Consider the following 25,051-nt stretch of genomic DNA (forward strand, 5'->3'; position numbering starts at 1 on the left):
CCCCAAAGGAAACAGTCTGGTGAATAAAAAAAGTAGCCCCTATGGCGGTTCTTTTGAAGTTTCAAGGTGTATCATGGTAGGTCTCTTCCATATGATAAATTCACACTTTGGCAGCTCAACATCGTAAAAACCAGCTTTATTTGTGCACCTGAATCATATCCCCTCGAATATATTATATTTGCATGGTGTGAAATAATATGTATTGTACAAACATAAATCCTACTTTAGGGTTTTTGAATTTCTTGAATTGATTTAGCAGTATTTGTCAGATTGTTTTTGAATAAGCTAACTTAGGCTTGCATTGATATTCTGACATCAATGACTTTCTTGAAAAAATTACTTATCAGCGAAGATTGGTTTCATTGACATTAAAGATGTCTCCAGGAGTATTCATTGTAGACTGGTGATGAGTGAGGTGAGAGAGATCTATAGGATACCTAGAGCATGTGATCAACAGTAGCTGGTATGTTTACAGTTGAGTTGCACTTACTCAACATTCCAGGTGAAGACAGTTGATGGTCTGACCAAGCCAATAACTAAGCCGATAACTATCCAGAACTGTTCATGTCAATAATAATCTTTGAACAGGATATTGACAATCAGTCAGGATTATCTCACACCCAGAACTTCTAAGCCTGTGCAGGGATATGTTGGTGATGTGGACATGAGGACCACACATGAGGTAGACATCCAGTGACCAGACAGCCAAGAACAAGACAAGTACATGCATATTCACCGACATAGATGAAGCATCACAAGTTTCAGCTCTTCACAGACAGCAACAGCGTGCCCAGTACTCACAGCACAGCCATCCCAGAGGTGGAAGTGCAAGGACAGTTTTATAACCTGCAAGTATAAACATGCTAATGCCTATACCTGGCGGTTGCAGACTTTCCCAGCATCCCAGAACAAAAAAATGTGAGCACAGAGAGAGCGCAGATTTCATTTAGGGGCAGGCTTCCTCCTTCCTAACACATGTCAGAGTACTAATCCTGTTCTTTAATTGTACTTGTAGCCTCAGTAAAATATGATGGAGTCTCCCATCGGTCCAACGGATGAGTAGGCAGGCAGGCTTATCTGTCAGTGTGTGTCCTCATATGGGAGAAGAGGCCGATTCTGGATGCGCAGCACTTCCCACAGGTGTTGCAAGGGAAAACGTCTCCAGAAGTTGAGCCCTACTTCCTTTGCTCACACTTCTCCTTAATGGCCAGCGTTCTCTTGTTTTCAAACGTCTTTATGCCACTAGAGCACAGCATCCTCCAGCGACAGCGGTCAAGGGCATCAGTTTCCCAGGAAGTGATGTCTATGTCACAGGCTTTGAGGTTTGTCTTCAAGGTTTCCTTGAAGTGCTTGCAGGGTCTTCCAAGTTCACGGTGGCCTTCCTTCAGCTGGCCATACAAAAGCATCTTTGGGATCCTGCTGTCTGTCATGCGGACAGCGTGTCCTGTCCAGCGTAGCTGGCACTGTGAGCTCGCCGGTTGGTACATGGACTCGGTCTTGCTGAGGCTGATGGTGAGTCCAAAGCGCCTGCAGGAGGTTGAGAACCTGTCCATAATGAACTGCATGTCCTCATGGGTGTTTGCAGCAAGCACGCAGTCATCAGCGAAGAGGAACTCTCTCATCAGTGCCTCAAACACCCTGGACCTGGCATGAAGTCGCCGCAAGTTGAAAAGTTTGCCATCTGTGCGAAACTGAATGTAGATGCCCCAGTCACAGTCTTGGAAGGCGTCAATCAACATGGCAGAGAAGAGAATGGAGAAGTGTGGGTGCCAAGACGCAGCCCTGCTTCACTCCATTTACCACAGGGAGCGGATCCGACATGTCAGTATTTTCCTTTACTCTCGCCTGCATGCCATCGTGGTAAGACGCAATCAGCTGGATAAGGCTCTCTGGGCAGACGAACTTTAGGAGGATCTTCCACAGACCATGGCGGTTCACCTTGTCAAAGGCCTTAGTTAGGTCTACAAAGACCATATGGAGCTCCTTGTTCTGCTCACGGCACTTCTCTTGCATCCGGCATACAGCAAACACCATGTCACATGTTCCCCTGCCTGAGCGGAAGCCGCACTGTGCTTCAGGGATGACTGTTGGAGACATGGTCAACCAGTCTGTTCAGTATGATGCAGGCGAAGATCTTGCCGGCGATGCAGAGGAGAGAGATTCCACGGGGGTTATTGCAGGATGTTTTGTCGCCCTTCCGTTTGTATATGTGGACAATAGAAGCATCCGTGAAATCCTGGGGGACCTCCCCTCTCTCCCAGATAAATTGGAACAGGACGGTCAGCTTGCCTGTCAGCACCTCGCCTCCATGCTTGTAGATGTCAGCCTGGATTCTATCCGCTCCTGGTGCTTTTCCTGACGTTGTCAGCTTCAGGGCCTTCTGGGTCTCAACTTTCGTGGTAGGGGCAGCTAGCGAGTCACTGACTGGTAGCTGTGGGAGGGCTGCATTTGCCTCGTCAGATATGGACGAGTCCCTGTTGAGGAGGGCGTTGAAGTGCTCTGCCCAGCGGGCAAGGATGTCTTTCTTGTCTGTCAGGAGGGTGGTCTGGTCCAAGGCTCGGACAGGGGTTGATCCTGTGACTCTCGGTCCATACACAGCTCGGAGACCATCATGGAAGGTCTTCATGTTGTGAGCATCAGCAGTGGACTGAAGCTCTTCGGACTTTCTATCCCACCAGGTGTTCTTCATCTCACGCAGCCTCTTCTGTACAAGTTGCTTGGTTTGCAAGAACTGGTTCTCCTTCCTCTGGCAGTCTTTATCGGAAATGTGATCCTGATGCCGTATATGCAGTGTGTTCAGGAGCTTGGAGATTCCAGAGTGGTTCTCGTCAAACCAGTCTTTGTGGCTCCTCTGTACAAAGCCAAGTGTGTCAGCTGCTGCTGTGTACACAGCATCTCTAAAGGTGCTCCATACCTCTTCTACATCAGTCAATGCAGGAAATTCTTGGAGAGCTACTTGAATTTGCTGCTGCAGCACGTCCTTGGTGATAGGGAGGCGGTGGATGTTCAGCTTCCTAGGGGGTTTCTGCCTGGCTGGTTGGAGCTTGCGTGCAAGTCTGATGTTCATCTTGCTGCGTACCAGGCGATGGTCTGACCAACAGACTGCTCCTCTCATGCAGCGTGTAATGGAAACATCACCTCTGTCCCTCTGTTGGACAATCACATAGTCCAGCATGTGTCATTGCTTGGAGCAGGGGTGCATCCATGTGTTTTTGTACTTGTTGGAAGAGGGTGTTGGTGATGGTCAGTCCATGCTGCGCACAGAGTGAGAGCAAAAGCAGTCCGTTGGAGTTGCACTTGCCAGTGCCGTGCTGTCCTAGGACTTTTGGCCACAAGGAGAAGGTCACGCTGACGTGGGCATTGAAATCCCCAAGGATGATCAGCCTGTCCTTTCTGTCTACCACTGAAATGGTGCGGCTGAGCTCCTCGTAGAAAGCTTCTTTGATGTCAACAGGGTTGGTCATTGTCGGGGCATAGCAGCTGATGACTGTGGAGAAGCGATCCTTGGACAGCTTCAGACGCAGGGTCATCAGCCTGTCGTTTATCCCATGTGGAAGGCTGTCAAGCTGTCGTGCAAGTTTGGTTCGTATGGCAAAGCCCACGCCTGAGGTTCTTGGGGTGCCATCTGGCTTCCCAATGCAGTAGAAGGTGTAGCCCCCTCCAACTTCCTCCAGCTGGGTTTCACCCGCAAACCTGGTTTTGGTCAGGGCTGCTATGTCCACCTGGTAGCGATCAAGCATTCTAGCAATGAGCACTGTGCGTCTTTCTGGTCTGTCGTCTTTGTCTAAAAGGGTGCGAACATTCCAGGCCCCCACAGTCAGGGCATGACTCCTGGTTCTTTTCTTTTGTTGTTTTCGACCGCTGTTGTTGGATGTCCAAGTAGGTGCGGTTTCCTACTAGGTACTAGGTGAGTTCAGGCTTTGTTTGGGGATCCTTTTATCTCCCCTTCCCCATGTGGGGAGAGCAGTGCTGTCCCTAAAAAGGGCTGCTCTGACACTGTGGGAGGATACGGGCACTGCATCTGCCCCAGTCTACGGCGGACGACCTCACCCCACAGCCGCCTGTGTGCAGAGTCATGACTAGGAACTGCCAGCAGCATCCTCTGCCTGTCCCCGTTACCACTTCTCCATCGCCGCAGAGCTTGGGAAAGCTGGGTGTTGAAGGGCTAGCTCATCATTCCGACATTAGCCTGATTGCCTGACCAGCACAGGTGACTTTTTTTAGTGAGGAGGAATTGTACAGTCCCTTCCCCACTCTCTCGCCTACCTACGCTGACAGTCCCACAGTTGCAGATACTGCCATGTGTAGGATGGCCTCGGCAGGTGCAGGTTTTTCCTTCAGAGCTCTGTCTCCTGGAGGGACTTCCAGCCGAGGATAAGAGCTCCCCCTGCCCTTTGGTCATCCTCTTCCGCCTTCACAGCCGTTGGGAAAAGTTTCCTCCTCCGCCTGGTCTGTCGTTGGGAGACTTAACATGCGGAAGGTAGTACTGGGTTACATGGTACCAGTAGCAAGGGCTATGCCCCTGATCTTATAAACTATTTAAACGTGAGTTTATGTCAGTTTCAATGTGAACATACAAACATGACAGACCTTCCCGAATTCATCAACCTCTTTGACATGAAAAATGAGATGCAGGAGATCATCTAAAAGTTCAGGACAGCAATGGACAAGGTCAATACTGCGCCAATGCCTGTTGCTTCAAAGCTACACTCAGTCCAACACTATGGCCACACCAGTCTGAACTTACATTTCCTGAGCCTTCTCTTCAGAGGGAAGATACTGAACACGTTAAAGGACATTGTGTTCCACGCAAGATCTTGACTGGGACTGAATAAATGTTCCACCAGATTGTTCAGATCGTCCACTGACGCAACATCTAGACTTGTCGTTTCTCTCATTCTCTCTTGCCTTGAATACTGTAACTCTCTATTGTCTGGTTTGCCTGCTTCATCCATTCAGTCCCTTCAGCGCATACAAAACTCTTCTGCCCGACTCGTCCTCAGAAAGAAAAGATCTGAGCACATCACTCCTCTTTTGCAACATCTCCACTGGCTCCCTGTCTCACACCGAATAAAGTACAAGATCAGCACTCTATTTTATAAATGTATTCACAAAACTGCCCCTTCCTATCTCTGTGGCTGCCTTCACCTCTACACTCCATCTCACTCTCTACAATCAGCTTCGGATCCACTCTGTTTACGCATACCCAGATTCAAACACTCGACTGTTGGCCGCCATTCTTTCTCTGTCTCTGGACCTTGCGATTGGAATGAACTTCCTCTTTCGCTTCATCAAGTCTCCACTCTCAGCTCTTTCAAGTTTGGCCTTAAAACCCACCTCTTCCCAAAATAGTCCCCCCCCCCCCTTGCCTGCCCTTCCTGTCTTTAGTTTCTACAGTTTTAGAGTTATGCATGCGTGTGAATGACTGGTGCAAAAGCGCTTTGGTTTGTCTCTGCACAAGATTCAGCGCTATATAAATACCATTATTATTATTATTATTATCATTATTATGTTCTGCTCTTGCACCCAGGGAGGTCTTGAACTCTTCAACTCATGTAATGACTACTGCAGCAAGAAACTCTTCTGTCAGAGTATCCTCAATACATACGGTATGGGCGGAGAGGATATGAAAAGACATGAGTTGGGACTGGGAAGCACTAAATGCACCATGTTAATAGAAAACATGAGCTGAGCAGAAAAAAACCCAATGGTTCTGCTTCATGGCATGAATAAATTTTCAATTCTTTTTACCTTACAAACTGTTAGTTGAGTACTTTGTGTGCTATTTATTACACTCATACATATATATTATATGCCAAAACATTGCATACTGTTTGTGGAATGCATTGCATGATGTATATGATACATAACACATACGTTGCAATTAAGAGTTTTTCTTCTTCTTTTTTTAATGCTGCTGAAATAGGTCCAGGAGTTTCTAACCCTAAAATTAGATAAAATACATGCTGGTTATGCTGAGGTATATAAATACAATTTGTCCAATCTTGGAAAAGCCTAATGCCTATGATCTGCCTCAACTCCAAGCAGTCATAGTTGAGCTTGTAATAAACCATATTCGTGTACAGATACTGATCTGAAATTGCAGTTTATTCAGCCTTCCACACTCACCTGTGCCCAGTTCCATTTCAATATCAGTTAAAGATCATATGGATTATGTTCTCGCATCTCATGGGAATCAGTGAAAAGTATATAATTTAATTATTTATTTATATAATGATTTACACACACACACACACACACACACACACACACTGTACTGGTGTATAAAATATATATATGTACTGCATGATATTTATACAGACAACCTCATCCATACAAAGACCCCTGGCCTCCGTAATGTATTTCCTGTGGATCTGTCCAAGCTTACATATACAAAACTAACTTGTTAACTGACGGGCATTTTAGCTCAGTTACTGGAGACACCTTTTGCGATTTAATGAGTAAATAATGCAAAAACCACACAAATTTTCAATTTGATTTATTAACTTATGCAGCTGGTGATCAGTTGGTGACTCATTCAGCCATTGACTGTTAGTTTCGGCAGCAGTTTTTATCTCTTTCCTGCCAGTATGCCAACTCATTGTTTGCCCAGTCAGTCAGTGACAGCTTGCCTCTTAGCAGTACAGCAGTGTGTTAGGCTCTGCTGTATTCTGGGTAGCTCCACCTGAAGCAGCTTTTGTTCACCCTTTTTCCAGTAAATAGTACAATGCTTTCGTTGTTTGTTTTGTGTACCTTCATTCACACTGTATGAAAGATCAACATTTTAAAAGATCAGCTGGTTACGCAGCACAGCCAACAAACACAGTGTTTTTATTACCAGCTGTTCTCCTCATGTTCCTGTCACCGTTTTAACGCGACATGAGAATATACTCTTTATGTTCCTCCTCTCTATTTCACAAGCGTTGAGAGTGTACTGTGAAAGTTGTGTTCCCATCTGGTTTAACAATTCATAGCCTGCAGTATGGGAGTTGTGATTGTTTCTCTCAATACATTTTGGGAGCATCAAACTAAAAACAATGTTTTTCAAGACTCCAACCAGGACCCGAACCAAAACTTGTTAAACCCCATTGGTTATAGAACTTTATTGTCAATGTTACAAATTACTATAGTAGTTTGTGGTCCTGTATAGAAAAGGTGATATTGCAACATGTCAAACTCTTACTTTTCTTTGTCAGATTATTCAGTAACCATGAAAAATGATAAAGTAACACCCACTTACAGTCTACAAAGAATTATCTTGCAAGTGAACAATGTTGATTAAATAATCATACACAGGAGAGATTTTTCACCACCACAGTTATTTTTTTGAAAAGGGATGTTGATGTGTTTACAAACTACAGTACCAAGTGTATTTGCTTCTTTGTTTGTGAATATTAACGTCTGTGCATTTATATATGTGAAATATATAGATAGTAAATATAATCTGTATCTGTGGTGTTTTTCTTCAGAGTGCAGGTGACATAAGATGAGCGAGGAGAATGACTGCGCCATGTACCAGGAAAGACTGGTGGAGATTTTCCAGTCCTGTGACTCAGCGGGCAAGGGCTTCTTGTCCCTGCTGGAGTTCGAGCGCCTGTGTCGCCAGCTTCACCTTCAGCCCCACAAAGAGCGGCTGTACAGGGAACTGGGGCTGACCAGATCCTCTGTCGGTGCTAAGGTAATGATGATGATGATAATGATACATTGTACTTATATGGCGCTAACTCCCCATATAATGTGCTCAAAGCGCCTCACATGAAAAGTGGCAATATAATGTGCATTACACCACACAGCAGCACACGAGGACATAAAAGTAAATACAGTATTACAATTTGCAGATATGAATAATTACATAACAAATCACAAAATATGCTGCACACACACACATACACAGTAACACACACACACACACACACACACACACACACACATACACACAATACCACAAACAAAGCAGTCAAGATGTTGCATGCATTCCATTCAGACTTGTGGGCAGAATTTCAAAGGTTTTGGGAGGGGGGGATGCACTTATTGGCTTTCCAATATCATGTTTGGTAAAATTACTAAAAAATCTATTCTGACATTAAGTTTAAATGATCTATAACAATTGACCATTTGCCTGGTCATCCAAGAATGAAGAATACACAAACAAAGATGCACCAGCCGTGTACTGTGTCCAGACAGCTGAAGAAGGCCACACAGTCTCCCCTCCAAGACAAATCTAAACATCATTTTTGCCAAGGAATCTTTTACATAATGCCCTGCTACATTCCATGTCCTGTATTCCTTGAACCTGTATAGGTCTACACCCTCGATGTGTATGTGTGTGTATGTATGAACTATGATATATCATCGTATGTGTGAGAGAGAAAGAGGGATAAATGTGTGTGTGTGTATGTGTGTGTGTGTTAATGTTTGTGTGTGTCACTGTGTGTGTATGTTGTGTGTGAGAGGGTATGTGTGTTTGATGAACGTGTATGTGTGTGTGTGTGAGTGCGTGCATGCATGTGTGTGTGTGTGCGCATGTCTGACTATATGTTCTTGCCCAGCAGGTGTACTTCGAGGATTTCAAGTCAGTGTTGCTGTCCTTACTGCAAGAGGTGGGCCCTGATAAACTGACTTCTGATCAGCCTCCAAACTCCAACCCATCAGGTGTGTTGTGATAGGCAGATAATGCTACAATAGTTCATAGGATCTGCTGATAATGATAAGAACAGTATAAAAAAAGATGATAATAATCATGACAGTAATAACAACATGAATAACAGTAATGATAATGTTCAGTTTTACCAGCACTTTCTCTCTAAGAGCTGAGGGTGTTTTTCATGAAAGAAAAAGTTAGAAATTACATGAACCACTCATGACCACTCTTTCTTTCTCTTTCCCCCCTCCCCTCTCTCTAACTACCCTGTTCTCTTATTCCTCACACACACAAAATGACTTGGCAGGTATGGGGCGTTGTTGTAGAAGTAGGAAACCTAGCATGCTTTGAAAAGATGAGCTTTTAGTGAAGAGCAAAAGGCAGAGACGGAGTCAGATGAACATAAATGATGTGGAAGGTTATTCCAGATATGATCAGTATGACCTGGTACTATTTTTAAGCCTATGTTGTTTTGTCTGTGTATGATTGTTTTTAACCTTGCAGTTTATGCTGCCATTCATTATTTCTTGGGGGTAATCTCTCTGTGTTGATGTGGTTGTTTGCTGGTGGTCTTTTCTGATTTCTATTGTGCTTATAAGTTATATATAGGAATGCACACAAGGATGGCTCAGATATGATAAGGAGGTATTTTTGGTGTGTCTGTTCACAAACAAGAAAGGAATAGCTTCATTCCATTTTGGTAAAAACTGATCAGTGGTGATTCTGTGTAAGTTTTAGTTTGGAAAATAATCTCCATTCTGTACATCTGTGAGTTTGAATGTACATCTTTGAGTAAGAGAGAGAGTGAGTGTGTGTGTGTGTGGTGCATAGGTGTTGTGTTCACAGTTGTATATATCATATGTGTTCTTGTGTGCATGTTTGTTTGTGGTTGTGCGTGTGTTGTGTTTTTGTGTCGTGTGTGTGTGTGTGTGTGTGTGTGTGTGTGTGTGAATATTGAAAAATTATCACCCTCAAAAAGGAATAACTTATCTCCTTAAAGTTTGTTTCAGTAAAATCACCAGACTTCACAAGATGTCAGTTTGTTGTTTTCTTGTGTTTGGCAGAGTCGGGATAGTTATTCCTGTTTTATGTTCCTTCTTTCATCTTTTAAAAAAAATTTTTTTATATGAAATTGAAATTTATACTTTGGGATGACATTAATCAGATTTCAGATGCATAGAAATCAACTAAAATAGCTCCCCTGAAAACGGAGTGTGGCTGCCTACATTGTGGAGTAAAAATGGTCATACACTTAAAAGCCCACTTGTGTACATACAGGCGAACGTGGAAGTTGCAGCCCATGAATGAAGAAGCTGAAGAAGTAAAATAGCTTTGTTTGTGTGAAGTATGCATTTACCACAGCTGGTGCATCTCAGAGACGGAGAATGAGATAGCAGCTTGGAAAGATATGGGAGACAACTGTTGCATGAAAGAGATTGGTGGTTATTTAAAGGGATTACGCTCGTAATAGCTCTTTGGCAGTCAGCTCTGTCCAGAAATCTGCTGTTAGTGATCCCCCTTGAACACACACAAAGTGCTAAATGCAGTCCAGGATTTGTGGGGGTGAGAAAGGGTGTGGTTGTGGATGAATACAATCCACATCAGATGCGAAGTTGGTACTTTAGGAAAAGGCTGGCACTGGAATGGTATGCAGAGAGAAACGTTCAGGTGTACCTGAAAAGTCTTTATTTTATGACTAACAAGATATGCACCTATTTTTCTGCCACATTGATTAAATGACAGAGAACTATATTACACTGCAGACTGCAGGATTGTTTGATGGCTGAAAAGACCCAAGTGGCGAAAATAATTGACAGTATGGATCAAATTTCCACTTCCCACCATTAAGCCTTTCAGTGTCATTGTGACAGTAATGACACAGCATGGCTCAAACCAGCTTTTACAGCTCATTATACACAACCGTCAGACCAAAAGTTCTTCATTTTCAGTTTCTCAAGGTGGCATCACTGCATTCAGACAAATCCATATTCACCACACCACATCTGTTAGGCAGATGCCAGACCAGCAGCATGACCCATATCTGTGTACCTATTAGAGGGCATTTCATTTTTACAGAATTTTGCCAGAGGACAACACTTTTGTTGCCATGGGTTCTTTTTCAGTGCGCCAAGTGTGTGCTGCAAATGGGACTTCAGTTTATTGTCTCGTCTGAAAGGCTAGACACTCAGTTTGATTTTCCAGTCAAACTTGGGAGAAAGGGTGAGAGCGAGATTCAAACCCAGACCCTCACAGACACTTTGCTGGCAGATAAGCGATTAACCATTCTGCCACCTTCCTCCAAATGTTGTTCATTATGGAAGGAATAGGAAGAACAGTCTCTTTCTTCAAGAATACAGTATTTTTCATTTATTTAAAACAAAGAAAGAAAGAAAGCAGCAAGAAAGTAGATTCAGTAATGATAAAGTTACAAATGTGTAAATAAAGAAACTATTAAACCAGCCGGACTTGTTTAGTCCTGAGTCTGGACCCAGCAGACAGTGGTCACTGTGTTGATGATGCTGACAGAAACTGCTGGCCAACTTGGGGACAGTGGTAACACAAAGCTGCACTCGAAGGGGGGAGAACAGAGCAGAAATTCACCAGCAGACAACTCTGATCTCCGTCTGCACCTGCCCCCTGACATGTTGCAAGATGATGAGGATGTACTGGACGCTTCAGGGGATGATCAAGATGGAACAGGAAGGGTGTCACCGCCTTCACATCTGAAACGGGCTTACACTGAGGTGAGAATGTGTGTGGTGTTTTTTTTTAGTGCAGTGGTCTCGGTGGCCTTAGGAAGCAAAGGTCACAAGGTTGAGCCAGGCATGGGGGTGGGGGGGGGGGGGGGGGGCAGTTTTTCCCCCTGCCCTCCAAAGTTTTACTCTGGGTGCAGGGTAGTTTTTCAGTTCACAGTAAAATGCAATGAGGCTACTCATGCACTGACCAGACCTAACAGAATCCATCCAACCAGAGTTGACTGGGGAGATACATAATTCTGTTGAAAATATTAGTTTATGTCAACAGATTTGTGTATTTGTATTTCTCTTTTTTGTCACAACAGATTTCTCTGTGTGAAATTCAGGCTGCTGTCCCCAGGGAGAGCGTGCTGCGAAACTGAGAGCGCCACCCTTTTTTTTGTATTTTTTCCTGCGTGCAGTTTTATTTCTTTTTCCTATCAAAGCGGATTTTTCTACTGAATTTTGCAGGGGACAACCCTTTTGTTGCCATAGGTTCTTTTACGTGTGCTAAGTGCATGTTGCACACAGGAACTCGTTTTATCGTCGCATCCTCAAGGTCTAGTGGAGGGGTAGAAAATATTGGCAACTGAGCCATGATTCAAGGCGGACGCATTACCTGTAGGCCATCACTCCACTGTATACACATGCCAGAAAACATGAGAAAAGGAAGAGTGGCACTGTACTGACACAATGCAGTTGGCTGAAGTGGAGCCGTGCAAATTCAGGACGTTTGCATCATCTTTTGATCAGTTTGAGTATTGAAGAGTATGGTGGTGGAAGAGACATGAGCTCAAGATTTTTCACTGAATAGATGGGCACACAATTGATAGACCACCATTCAGGCTTGTGAAGGGGTTTTTGGATGTAGTGTTTTTCTCAGTCTGATGTGTTCTGTTTGTGTGTCTTTTCAAGAGATTTGTGAAGTTATGTGTTTCTCTGTCCACTGTCTTCTGTACCTTTTTTATGTTTAGAGTAACACTTAGTACAGCAACCATCTTCCCCTTGCAGTTGAAGCCATGCTTGCTTATTGAGCTGCCTTGTTTCCCGCCATTTTCAGTTTTGTTGTTCAGCAGGAGTTAAACGTGAGAGTAGTTTGAGCTTGCTGGAATCGACCTTAGGATCTTGGGGTCTCCTGGGGCCTTACTCTTAGGGGTCTTGTGAAAGTCTGTGGGGTTGATGAGTCAGAGATGGTGTGATGTCATAGGCAAGACATCATAGATACAGCTATAATTGATAAGAATGACATCATAGACAGATAGGGGTTGAAAAGGAGTGAGTGGTGGTTTGTGATGAATATGTTTCATGTGGAAGGTGTGCTGACATTTGTCTTCCTTCTCTCCGTTTCTGTCTGTGTGTCTCTGTCCCTGTTTCTGTCTCTCTCTGTCTTTCTCTCATACTCTTAGAATCAGTCCTCAGACCTCAGTGCTGTCACAGGTTTTCATGGAGGTCTTGTGGGTTGATTGACTTCAGTGCATCTGCTGACCTGTAGTTCAAACATGATGCCACATGATGGTTGTGAAAGATCTTGGATAAATTTGTTGGACTGCTTCGTGTGATCTTGACCTTTGTGTATAACATGGATACCTGAGACAGAACCAGTTGGTTGAACACAAACGGAACTTTCTTCTTTTCAATTCAAACACCAACTTTATTCATGATTTACAACCTTCATTTAAATTAAAACCTCAGTCAGGAAATCTTTCCAATAAAACTGTTTGGAATACTGGTGTGTGGCCCCCTGGCGACCTAACATCGATGGTTCCCTGTGGACTGCCGACGATGGAACTGTGATGGACGAACCTGGGTGTGGCCGTGTATAGGGGAATCTAAATGAGTGGTGTGGAGGTAATGCCACTGAAATGGTGCAGATGATGGGGCAGCAAAAAAAAAAGAAAAAAAGAAAAAAAGAACTGTTTGGAATAACATATTCAGTATTACAATTTCACACACAAACAACTGCTTTTGCGTATTTATGAATTGAATACTTCACAAGTAAACATACCCATTTATGAGTTGAATAAAGAAACCTTCAAACAAACAACAATCTCAGTGATATGTAGGATGTGGGACCAGTGGGGCGATATACACTGAGTGAAACTCCAGTCTTTGTTAGGGGAGCGGTCACAGTTATAACTTAAACTACAAGTGGTTTGGTGCTGACACCATCCTCTTGCGGGGTGCGAGAGGGGGTGAGGGGGGTGGGGGCATCCCTTTGCTGTTTGCAGGTGAACATACACTTTCCATCTGTTCAGAAACATTTGTTGACCCCACCACGAGATCAACATGTCAGGTTTGATGACTCCAAGTTTAATTGCCAGGGATCTAGCTGTTGTCACTGTAAACAGCACTGGATCAATGACCACCAAGGCACAAACCAGCCCACATGAAAACACAAAATGCTGTAAGTGGATTGCAACATGTCCAACAATGGGTGACTGGAAATCAGTCTGTATTTCTTTGATGGGTCGTCCATTTGTACATAAATGGTGTCTCTGGTGTGACTGGTGTTAGATCTCAGTTCACAGCTGTTGCCATTAAAAGGTGTCTCCGGTGTGATTGGTGTTAGATCTCAATTCACAGCTGTTGCCATTAAATAGTGTCTCCGGTGTGATTGGTGTTAGATCTCAGTTCACAGCTGTTGCCATTAAATAGTGTCTCTGGTGTGATTGGTGTTAGATCTCAGTTCACAGCTGTTGCCATTAAATAGTGTCTCCGGTGTGATTGGTGTTAGATCTCAATTCACAGCTGTTGCCATTAAAAGGTGTCTCCGGTGTGATTGGTGTTAGATCTCAATTCACAGCTGTTGCCATTAAATAGTGTCTCCGGTGTGATTGGTGTTAGATCTCAGTTCACAGCTGTTGCCATTGCTGTTTGTGCATGTTGCTGCTTTTTTTTTACTCACTTGTGTAAACAATGTGAGTTGTGTAATAACTTGATGTTTGGTTGTCTGTGTGTGTGGCTGTGTGTCCATCACTCCATGGTAAACTTTAACATTGTCATTTTGTCTGGAAATACTTTGTCTGCCAATACCAAATTTGGATCGAAAATAGTTGGGGAAAAATCTTCACAGTCATACCAATGATAAGCTGTAAGTCTTCGTTTAAACTGTATGTGTATTTCCAGATTATGAACAGTTCATTTCATTGAGGATCCGATTCCAGAAAATGGTTGGGTTTGAAGCTGGCATTACCTGGTTTTTTTTCTTGTTCGCAGTTAAAAGAAAATACAGATTCTGGACAGAACACATACAGTGACACTAACTGCATCATTGTGTTTACTGCATATATTTCATATTATGGATACTGAACGAACTAGAATGTGATTAAAAGAGACATTGAATGGACTGCATTGTAGTTTCTGCCGATAACTGAACCTGTCGAACACAACCTCCACAGGTGTGGAGGCATATTATGGTGTACTTGAGGCAATGGTAATTTCTCTTTTACCACGAACTTTAAAGAATTTCTTAAATGCCCGAGATATACCAAAATAACATGATTTAAACCGCGTTATCACCTTGAATACCATAACCAATTTATCACACTAAAAAAAACCCAAACATGTTTGAATATTAATTTTTGAATGTCAAATGCTACTTAGTAGATGCGCATTAGCGCTGTGTGTAAGACTACTTACCGGTACTCTATATCTGAACATGCTTGGTTCAAATCTGCTTTTTGGCTTCTTTTTTTTTGTGTGTGTGTGCTTTTTTTTAACCCAAAGCTTTATGATATCAAATACAGAATATGTTTTAATGATTTTTTGAAATTCGAGTTTATTCATATATTTTATTTATCTTTTAAAAGTGTGTATCACAAGTGAGTCTTGAAGGCATCGCCTTTCTTGCTTTCTGTTGTTGTTTTTTTCAGTCTGTACATCCTTGAAAACTGAGTTATGCACTTCATTTTTTCCATTTTGTGTTGTTTTCCTCGTTTCCTTTCAGTCTGCGTTGTTCTTTTATGGTGGTGGTCATTGCAATGCTGGTGATGGCATCGTCAATGGTGATGGTCATAGTAATGTTGTCTGTGAATGTATGTGTGTGTGTGTGCCTACCTTTCTTCAGATCTGCTTTGGATAATAGTTGTACACCTGCAGACTTTAACTTCAGATACAGTGACCATAGGTTTACCAAAGTGTTTAATTTGGCACAAGCTATAGATGTTAGAGCTCTTCCTACAAATGGACCAAGCTGTAACCAAAATGTTTTTAAAACCTCTGTTATGAAACTGGTCCTCCCAAGACTGTAATGTGGAGTTTGATGGAATTCTGGCGTTTTCCAAAGTGATTTTGCTTTCTAAAAAAGCCCTTCCATTTTCCAAAGTGATTTTGCTTTCTAAAGAAATTCTCCCATTTTCAGAAGTGATTTTGCTTTCTAAAAAGTCCTCTCATTTTCAGTTAATCATGGATTACTTGTTCACTAAATAAACATTTCATTAAGTTCCGCACCTAACTTTCATAAAATATAAAACTGTTCAGAGAACAAATTAACTCCCTGAACAGCTTGTTCATTATGAAGTGGATTCATGATTTTTAAGTTCCATCATATCCATCTTGTTACATTATACATGTAAGATGTATACAATAGCAGCTTGAGCTACTCATCAGCCAGCATACAGGTAAATCAGAGTACAGAGAAACAAACCCGGTAAACCCCCCCTCCCCACCTCACCCCACTGACCCCATTACAGTAAGTCCATTCATATACCCTTTCTTTGTTATGTACACACAGCAACAATGCATGAAGAAATGTGTTACAAAAAGTAGAGCCTATTTATTCTAAGTAATGTGTGTTTCAATTTCCTTTTGCAGTTCTTGCTGTGTGTCCCTGTCAAATGAAGGGTATAGAAATGGTCTTAGAGCTTCCTTTTTGAGGACAATTTTTCTCTTTATTTTTGTATATCTCTAGCCAGTCCAGAGCAAGCTGGCTGGTCGGGCAAGCAGCAACTGTGTGGAACTGTGTGCCTTTGTGGGACCAAGAGGAAGAGTGATTGCTTGTTGATATTTATCTCTTCTTTGCCTCAGTATTTTGTAACCAAATTACTTGATTTATTGAGGTTACAGATTTTTTGTTTGTTTGTTTGTTTTTGTTGTTGTTGATTTATTGAGGTTACAATTTTTTTTTTTTTTTTTGGTCTTATCCTTCTGTTGTGTGTGGCATAATCCAAAGCATGTTGCCCAGTTTTGAAAGAAGACTGAAGGGCTGTGTCTAGCTGTGCATAAAAGACCAACAATAGTGCATTGGAGTACTCACCTGTTTGTGGAAAGTCAGTTCAGGTGTTCATCACCACAACTAAGTGTGTGAAGGATCCACGCAGTGCAGTGGAGTCAAGTGTGATGGCTGTGCACAGAACCATCGGCCAGAAACGACAGGAAAAGTGCAGTCACGTAGGTTGTCTTTTGTGATCGCTGTCATCTTCAGCTGGGACGCTGTTTTTTCTCAGAGCTACTGGATCAATATTCATGATAGAACCAAGGAAATACACCAGTCATGGTGAGATAAAAGATAAAGCAAGTCAGTCACACACAGATGTTGCCGGGATATGAATAAGGAGTGAGGTGCATGTTGGCTAATGCTCACTGAAGTGTGTCTCCTGCCTCTATTCTCAAAAGTTGATAGAACTAGGAAGTTCAATATTCAGTTCAATCGTGAACAAGTTTCTGTCACTGCTGACCATTATGCGTCCCCTGCCCCTGTTCTCAACAAAAGTTGATCGAACTAGGAAGTTCAATATTCAGTTCAATCATGAACAAGTGACAACTGCTGACCATTATGTGTCTCCTGTCCCTATTCTCAACAAAAGTTGATAGAACTAGGAAGTTCAATATTCAGTTCAATCGTGAACAAGTTTCTGTCACTGCTGACCATTTCTTTGTCATCATCCACACACATTCACACAGGAGAAAAAATTGTTGTGCTTTTTTTTTGATTTGTCACTTCATCATTGTCACATATTGCCTGCATGTTTCATCACAATTTTTGACATTTTGAAAGCTGTTCTTTTTTGTCTTGTGAATTTCAAAACAAAATGATTGTGGATTTTTCATGTTTTTTTTTTTTCTTTCTTACAAATGAATTTGCTGTGAGAACAGTTGTGCTAACCAGCATGAGACTCTTTTGCTCTGATAATACTTGTTGTTGCATTTCTTCATCAGACAGCAGATGAGGAAATGAATCCTGGCCCTTACACTGTCTTTGTACGTCTGACTGCTGTTTGTCAGTGGAAGCATCACCAGGGGGAGAAAGACACTCAGCAGTGGAGGCAACTGTGATGGAAGTTCTCACCAGTGTAACACTGGCTTGAAACAACTGTGATGGAAGTTCTCACCAGTGTAACACTGGCTTGAAACAACTGTGATGGAAGTTCTCACCAGTGTAACACTGGCTTGAAACAACTGTGATGATGGAAGTTCTCACCAGTGTAACACTGGCTTGAAACAACTGTGATGGAAGTTCTCACCAGTGTAACACTGGCTTGAAACAACTGTGATGATGGAAGTTCTCACCAGTGTAACACTGGCTTGAAACAACTGTGATGGAAGTTCTCACCAGTGTAACACTGGCTTGAAACAACTGTGATGGAAGTTCTCACCAGTGTAACACTGGCTTGAAACAACTGTGATGATGGAAGTTCTCACCAGTGTAACACTGGCTTGAAACAACTGTGATGGAAGTTCTCACCAGTGTAACACTGGCTTGAAACAGCTGTGATGGAAGTTCTCACCAGTGTAACACTGGCTTGAAACAACTGTGATGATGGAAGTTCTCACCAGTGTAACACTGGCTTGAAACAACTGTGATGGAAGTTCTCACCAGTGTAACACTGGCTTGAAACAACTGTGATGGAAGTTCTCACCAGTGTAACACTGGCTTGAAACAACTGTGATGGAAGTTCTCACCAGTGTAACACTGGCTTGAAACAACTGTGATGGAAGTTCTCACCAGTGTAACACTGGCTTGAAACAGCTGTGATGGAAGTTCTCACCAGTGTAACACTGGCTTGAAACAACTGTGATGATGGAAGTTCTCACCAGTGTAACACTGGCTTGAAACAACTGTGATGATGGAAGTTCTCACCAGTGTAACACTGGCTTGAAACAACTGTGATGATGGAAGTTCTCACCAGTGTAACACTGGCTTGAAACATCTGTGTGGCTGACTTATCCTCGTGACTGACTGGACTCTCTCAGTGACTGTTTCTGGAGCATGGGAAGAGGTCAGTCCACTGTCTCAGGTGGTCAGTGCTGGTGAGGGAGAAAATGAAACGCTGAAACGTCAGAACCTACATCTGTTAAACAGGCTGTAGGGGACTGAGAGGAACTTGGACAACCTAGAATGAAGATCCAAAGGGAACAATTTAATCCTCAGTGTTTTAAAACAGTAAACAGGCTAGTGGGATTGTTGTGGGAAACTCATCAAAGATGCTAATCATAAAGGCTTCTTGACCATATATGGCTTAATTGTTGGCTATAGACGCTGAGGTCAACAACAGGATTGCCAAAGCCAGCACCGCCTTCGGAAGACTCAGTGAAAACATATGGGAGTGGAGAGGACTCAGCGCTACCACCAAGCTGAAGTCTGCTGTGCAGTGGTCCTTACCACCCTCCTTTATGTCAGCAAGACCTGAGCTGTCTCCGCAGGCTCCTCCACATCAGGTGAAGGAGAAAGTCCCTGACACAGACGTCCGGGAACGAGCTGGCCTCTGCGGCGTCTGCACCCTCCTGCAGAAAGCCCCAGCCAGACAGTCGATTGCCTAAGTAGCTGCTGTACAAAGAACTCTGTCAGGGCAAGCACTCAGTTGGAGGGCAGAAGAAACGCTACAAAGACTGCCTCAAAACATCCTTCAAAGACCCTGGAGTCAACATGAACATGTGGGAGACACTTGCTCTGGACCCTCCAGCTTGGCGCAGCAAGATCACCACAAGAGCCCGTGCAGTTGAAGCCAGGTGCATCACCGAGGCGCAACAAAAGCGTGCTGTGTGCAAGGCCCGAGCAGCATCCACTGCCACAACAGCACCCACTCACTAGTGTTCGCATGTGGGCAAGCCTTCAGGGCCCGGACTGGCCTCAACAGTCACCTCCAGACCCAGAGCCACAGATATTCCATCTGATCACCTCCAGGCCCAGACCTACAGATATTCCATCTGATTCTTTAAGCCATGGTCATCTTTGAATCAGAAGGACTGACATAAATTATTGACTAAAACTGAATCAATCGTAACTTTTGATATTCAAGTTGTCTGCTGGTCTAAACTTTGAATGAATGGTTAACTTCATGATTTCTACGGGTGTGACTGTTTGAACTCATGCACATTCTCTTTAGTTCATGTATATTTAGCTGCCATTTACCAGTATAGTAGTATTCACATGTGAGCCATAAAGGCTTTGTCTCATTTGTAAAGTTGGAAAAATATTAAATGTTAATGCATGCTTGTGCTGTGCTACTGGAGACTTGAACTGACACTGGCCTGTAATTCAGAATGATAATAAAAACAATGATGGTCATTTGGGGACATTATGCAGTAAGTGATGAGGCCTTTACACAAATCTTTCTGTGATTTCAATTTAGCAGCCTCCTTTGGATCCTTTCAATGATATGTTAAGGTGAATTACTGATTGAATACACAATTCTGACGGTAACAAGACTTTTCAGGAAAGGTGGCTGCCTTCAGCTGGCAATGATTATAAGTTCTTTCTACTAATTCTAGTTAATTCAGTATCCTGTTTGAAATATTTGAATGAAGTATATGGTGACGTAATAGTGTCAATCTGTGCATTCTGTCCAGAATTTGTTTTTCTTTTATTTTAACTCCCCCTTGGGGATGCCCAGGGTATTCCTATATGAATAGCATCCCTGCCTTCTGGAAATTCTGTGCTAGAAATTTCCTCTTTTCTATCACTCTCTTTGTTTCTGCCTTTTTTCTTTCTTCACTGTTGTCTCCCTTTTCTGCCTTCCCAGTCCATTCCCCTTTCTGTTTTCAAGCAAGCCTTGACACTTTTTTTCTCATTTCCGCTGTGTATGATGTACCATCTGTGCTGTTTTGCTCTGGCAATTAGGTAGTGAGATGTAAACACTGGGACTGGCACCAGATGCTCATTCTGCAGTGTTATTTGCCTATATCAGTATATGGCCTCTTTTATGTATTTTTTGTTTGGCTTTGAAGTATTGTTTTTTTCCTTTTTTATGACTTTTTGTAATCTGGTGATGATACATTAAGTGGCATAGCTGGCGTCCTCAGCATGGCTTAGTCTTACCTGCCATAGGGAGCTAAATGGTTGGGATACTGTGTCATGAAATGTGTTTTGTGGGTTTGTCTGAGTGTTTTTTTTTTGTATTTTTTTGTAGATGTGACAGTTTTGTGTCGACACTGTTGAGCATTTGTATGGTTTGACAGTCCTGATATGGCCGTGTGTGGTTGGCTGGATTATTAACTCACTCAGTACGGCCAGTCCTCTCTTCTCCTCTACACAGACCCCTCGGATGTCCAGTGGGTGTCTGAATGACCCAACCTTTAGCTTCCGCCGTAAGAATTGTGGTATTCTTTGTCAACGTTCACCTCTTCCGTATAAGAGCCTTCCTCTTGCAATATTTTGATGATGGTAATTGGGGTGAAATGCTGTTAACTTCGTCTCTTTCGCCGTTCGTATGGAGAGAGTTAAGCAACAAGAACCAAGAACCTTTCATTTTAAGTGCGGACTATGCCTTCAACTGGCAATGATTGTAAGTCCATTCTAGTTAATTCAGTATCTTTGAATTATTCAAATGAAGTAAACATGGTGGCCTATTATTGTCAGTCTGTGCATTCTGTCCAGAATGTGTTTTTCTTTCATTTGTAACTGCACGCAAGAAAAAAAAAAGTCAAGCTGTCTTTAAATCCAAAACAAACGTTCCAGCAACAAACCAGGAATGACCCAATAAAATCTTGTGGATCCGGACACTTAATGAAATAAACTTCATGATCTGGAAATATAGTTTTTGCAAAGACTTACAACCTATCATTTGTGTGAGTGGAAATCTTTTTATTCTCTATGTTTAATCAAATTTGTTATTAACAAAGTATTTCCAACGAAAATGAATTCATAAATGTTAATCACTTACACACACACACACACACAGACACTCATGGATGCACAGACAACCAAAACACAATGTTTTGTATAGCCTCACATTGAGCAAAACAAAAAAACAAAGCAAAACGAAAAAACACACACAAGTAAGTGAATATATATGTTGTCTGCGGAAAGTTTTGTGTGAATTCCTCAGTACAGGCCTGGGTGGTAAACTGATCAGAGGCATGTAGTCGTCTGTGTTCTGTTCAATGCAGATGAAGTAATTGGATAGACCCACAGCTGGATGAAAATTGTCCTGTCCGTAATTAGATCTTGCATTTCATGTGTTTTGTTTATGCTGTTCCTTTTGGTTGGTTGGTTGGTGTTTTTTTTTTAGGATGTGTTGTGGCATAGAGATGCCTGTCATTGCACATATGTGTGGGTGGGTGTGTGCACAACCTACTCGCTCCAATTGTTCCTATTCAAACCCAGTCTTTGCTGTGCAACAGGCTGTCATCGGATGATATTCTGCATCTGTGTGTATATGTGCGTGCATGGCTTTTTGGGGGCCGGGGGGCAAGGGGGGTGCGTGCGTCAGCACTCAGTGTTGTTTGTGGAACGTGTATGTATGAACTGAAATGAAGGAAACTGCCTGGGCAATTTGAGTCAGAAAGAAAACACTCACATGACCATTAAAAAAGTAAATCAATAAACAAATGAACTGATCCAGGAGCAGGGCACCAGTGGAAAGTAAGAGAGAGGGAGGGACGTAGCCGACATGGAGTACAGAGCATTCCTCCATGGCCTGGAAACAAAACACAGGAGACACCACGACGAGAATAAAGAAATAGATTTCAGATGAATTAACAACATAATCGACGAATAGAAGGCAGTGAAGAGGTTGAGGGGATGGCAGACATGAGTACAGAGCTCAGAGTACATGACCGAAGGTATGTAACGGGACCTCGTGTAACGGAGAGAAAGCCTGGGGGCGGCAACAGCTGAAGACAGATTGCAACGTGCGGTGTTGGTCGCCAAGGGGAGGTCGGTTGGACCGAGCCATCACACATGCAATAAAACCCCAGCGCGTCGGTCTTGTTTACGTCGTCAAAATCGTTCATCTGGCTATGAAGCCAGTTCACTCGCGCCCGCTCACGCGCTCCATCATCGACTTACTGAACTTACCTGCAGCGCCGTGCACTCACAGTGCCCGGTATTGGAGCTGAAGAATCTGGTAAGGTTCAATTTGTTGTTTTTGTTTCTAGTTGTTTTTGTTGTTGTCTGCAACCCTTCGTGTCAACCCTACCGCCTTCCTAACAGTGCGGAGGGCTGGTGTGAACTTGCTCCAGGATTTTTGTTCCGTCTGCTCAGAAAGTTCTTTCCACATTTAGATGAAAACTCGTTCGCTGATTGTTCTTTCCGTTCATCTGGTGTCAAAGTGTAAATTCTTAGACTGTAATATACCAGATTGTGGCATTTGACCCAATGTTGTTTTTGAAAAAAAATCTTTTTTCTTCTTCATAATTTAATCGTGTGTGTGTGTGTGTGTGAAAAGAATATTATTTGATTCCTTATATTGTGGTATGCTCCTTTTTCATTTATTAAAGATACAATCACAATTGCGTATATTATTGAGTAAAAAAAACACCAAACAATTAAACCAACAACAACAACTACATTTCTGTTTTACCAGATGCGTTCAGGGCTGTGCGCGCGTGTGTTGTATTCACAATAATGCAGAATGATCCTTTCGTCTCCCAGGCAGGGAACTCACGGCGTTTACAATAAAAAGTTATACCTTCATAAACACACATACACGAGGTACACCATACACGAACAAGCGTGTGTACAAGAACACACACACACGCCACGCGCACACACAATCAGCACGAGTCTAAGAAACACATTAGTCAATCAGATGGTAGGCAGATGGAAACACATTAGTCAATCAGATGGTAGGCAGATGGAAACACATTAGTCAGTCAGATGGTAGGCAGATGGAAACACATTAGTCAGTCAGATGGTAGGCAGATGGAAACACATTAGTCAATCAGATGGTAGGCAGATGGAAACACATTAGTCAGTCAGATGGTAGGCAGATGGAAACACATTAGTCAATCAGATGGTAGGCAGATGGAAACACATTAGTCAATCAGATGGTAGGCAGATGGAAACACATTAGTCAATCAGATGGTAGGCAGATGGAAACACATTAGTCAGTCAGATGATAGGCAGATGGAAACACATTAGTCAATCAGATGATAGGCAGATGGAAACACATTAGTCAATCAGATGGTAGGCAGATGGAAACACATTAGTCAATCAGATGGTAGGCAGATGGAAACACATTAGTCAATCAGATGATAGGCAGATGGAAACACATTAGTCAATCAGATGGTAGGCAGATGGAAACACATTAGTCAATCAGATGGTAGGCAGATGGAAACACATTAGTCAATCAGATGGTAGGCAGATGGAAACACATTAGTCAATCAGATGGTAGGCAGATGGAAACACATTAGTCAGTCAGATGGTAGGCAGATGGAACAGGTGTGTTTTGAGAGGTTTTAAACCTAATTGGGGAATACACGTGATCAACTGACAAGAGCAGTTTGCCCCACACTACTGGGGAACGCTCGGCTTTTTTCACAGCTTGACACAAGCTTACAGTGGGACCAACAGCAGAGTGAGAGCAGTTTGATCAGTGGTTTCTCCACTGCAAAAGGAAGTCATTAACAGCATAGTCTTTTGTGAAAGACTATGAGTATGACGCTGAAATTAGGAGGCAAAATTGCACTGGCTCTTAGTGCTGCAACCTTGGGGCTAGTTGGCCTTTGGGGACCATCCCAACGCCGACTGTCCTAAAACCCTCTTGGCCGAGGGAGCGGAGATGTAACTTGGGCAAGACACTCTCCACTATAATCAGATTCTAGCCCAGATAGTCAGGACAGCAGATGCCTCCTATGCTGTTTCGGCGGTCATAGTTGGACACGACTATTATACATGGTCAAGACAGGATCGAGAAAGTGCGCTGAACTTGGGCGTTTTTGTCTCTAAGGGGAATTGTTAACACTCTTGAACCAGCAGCCCAGAGTAAAGATATACTAGGATAGATCGAATGCCAGTCACAGAGGTGTGTGTTGGTGTAACCGATTTATGACATCAAAGCAGAATGAAAATGATGGTAGCTAGTTTGTAATGTATCCCGTGAGAGATGGGCAGCCATTGCTGTTTCTCAAGTAGAGGGGTTATGATAAGGATTTGGCAGAATGTTCTAAAAATCATCATTGCAGCACCGTTCTGGATTTGAAGAAGGTCGGGGACTTTGAAGAGATAGGGATACCAGTCAGAAGAGAATTGGCGTAATCGAGACAAGACAGAAAAGTTGAAAGATATTTGGAAACCTCTGAAAAGGTGCGGCTGATGGGACAGAAAAACAACAGCAAAGAACTGGTGGCCTGAGCAGTGAGATAGTGACGAATGCTGATTCACCTCTGTTTCAATGTAGGCAGCCTGACAGATTTTATGGACAAGATCTTTCATACAAAGGTTAATGTCAAGCGTGACACCCATCTACATGTATTATATCGTGTGTTTGGTTGTTTTCTTTTCATGGATTCAACA

At 42.9% G+C, this 25,051-nt stretch overlaps 1 protein-coding gene across 4 annotated transcripts in view; it reads left to right on the plus strand.

Moving 5' to 3' along the window:
- LOC143295885 (uncharacterized) overlaps positions 1-25,051 on the plus strand; it is a 100,723-nt gene that overhangs the window by 964 nt on the left and 74,708 nt on the right. For all 4 annotated transcript variants that reach the window (XR_013057086.1, XR_013057087.1, XR_013057088.1 and 1 more), the window contains exons 2-4: positions 7,470-7,678; positions 8,553-8,652; positions 11,168-11,385. Coding sequence is in view for 1 of the 4 variants with exons in the window: in XM_076607559.1 (XP_076463674.1) it covers positions 7,487-7,678; positions 8,553-8,652; positions 11,168-11,385 (510 nt within the window). In the remaining 3 variants the exon portion in view is untranslated. The remainder of the gene's footprint in view (positions 1-7,469; positions 7,679-8,552; positions 8,653-11,167; positions 11,386-25,051) is intronic.

This window comes from Babylonia areolata, chromosome 21 (assembly GCF_041734735.1).
Source record: "Babylonia areolata isolate BAREFJ2019XMU chromosome 21, ASM4173473v1, whole genome shotgun sequence".
Classification (NCBI taxonomy): domain Eukaryota; kingdom Metazoa; phylum Mollusca; class Gastropoda; order Neogastropoda; family Buccinidae; genus Babylonia; species Babylonia areolata.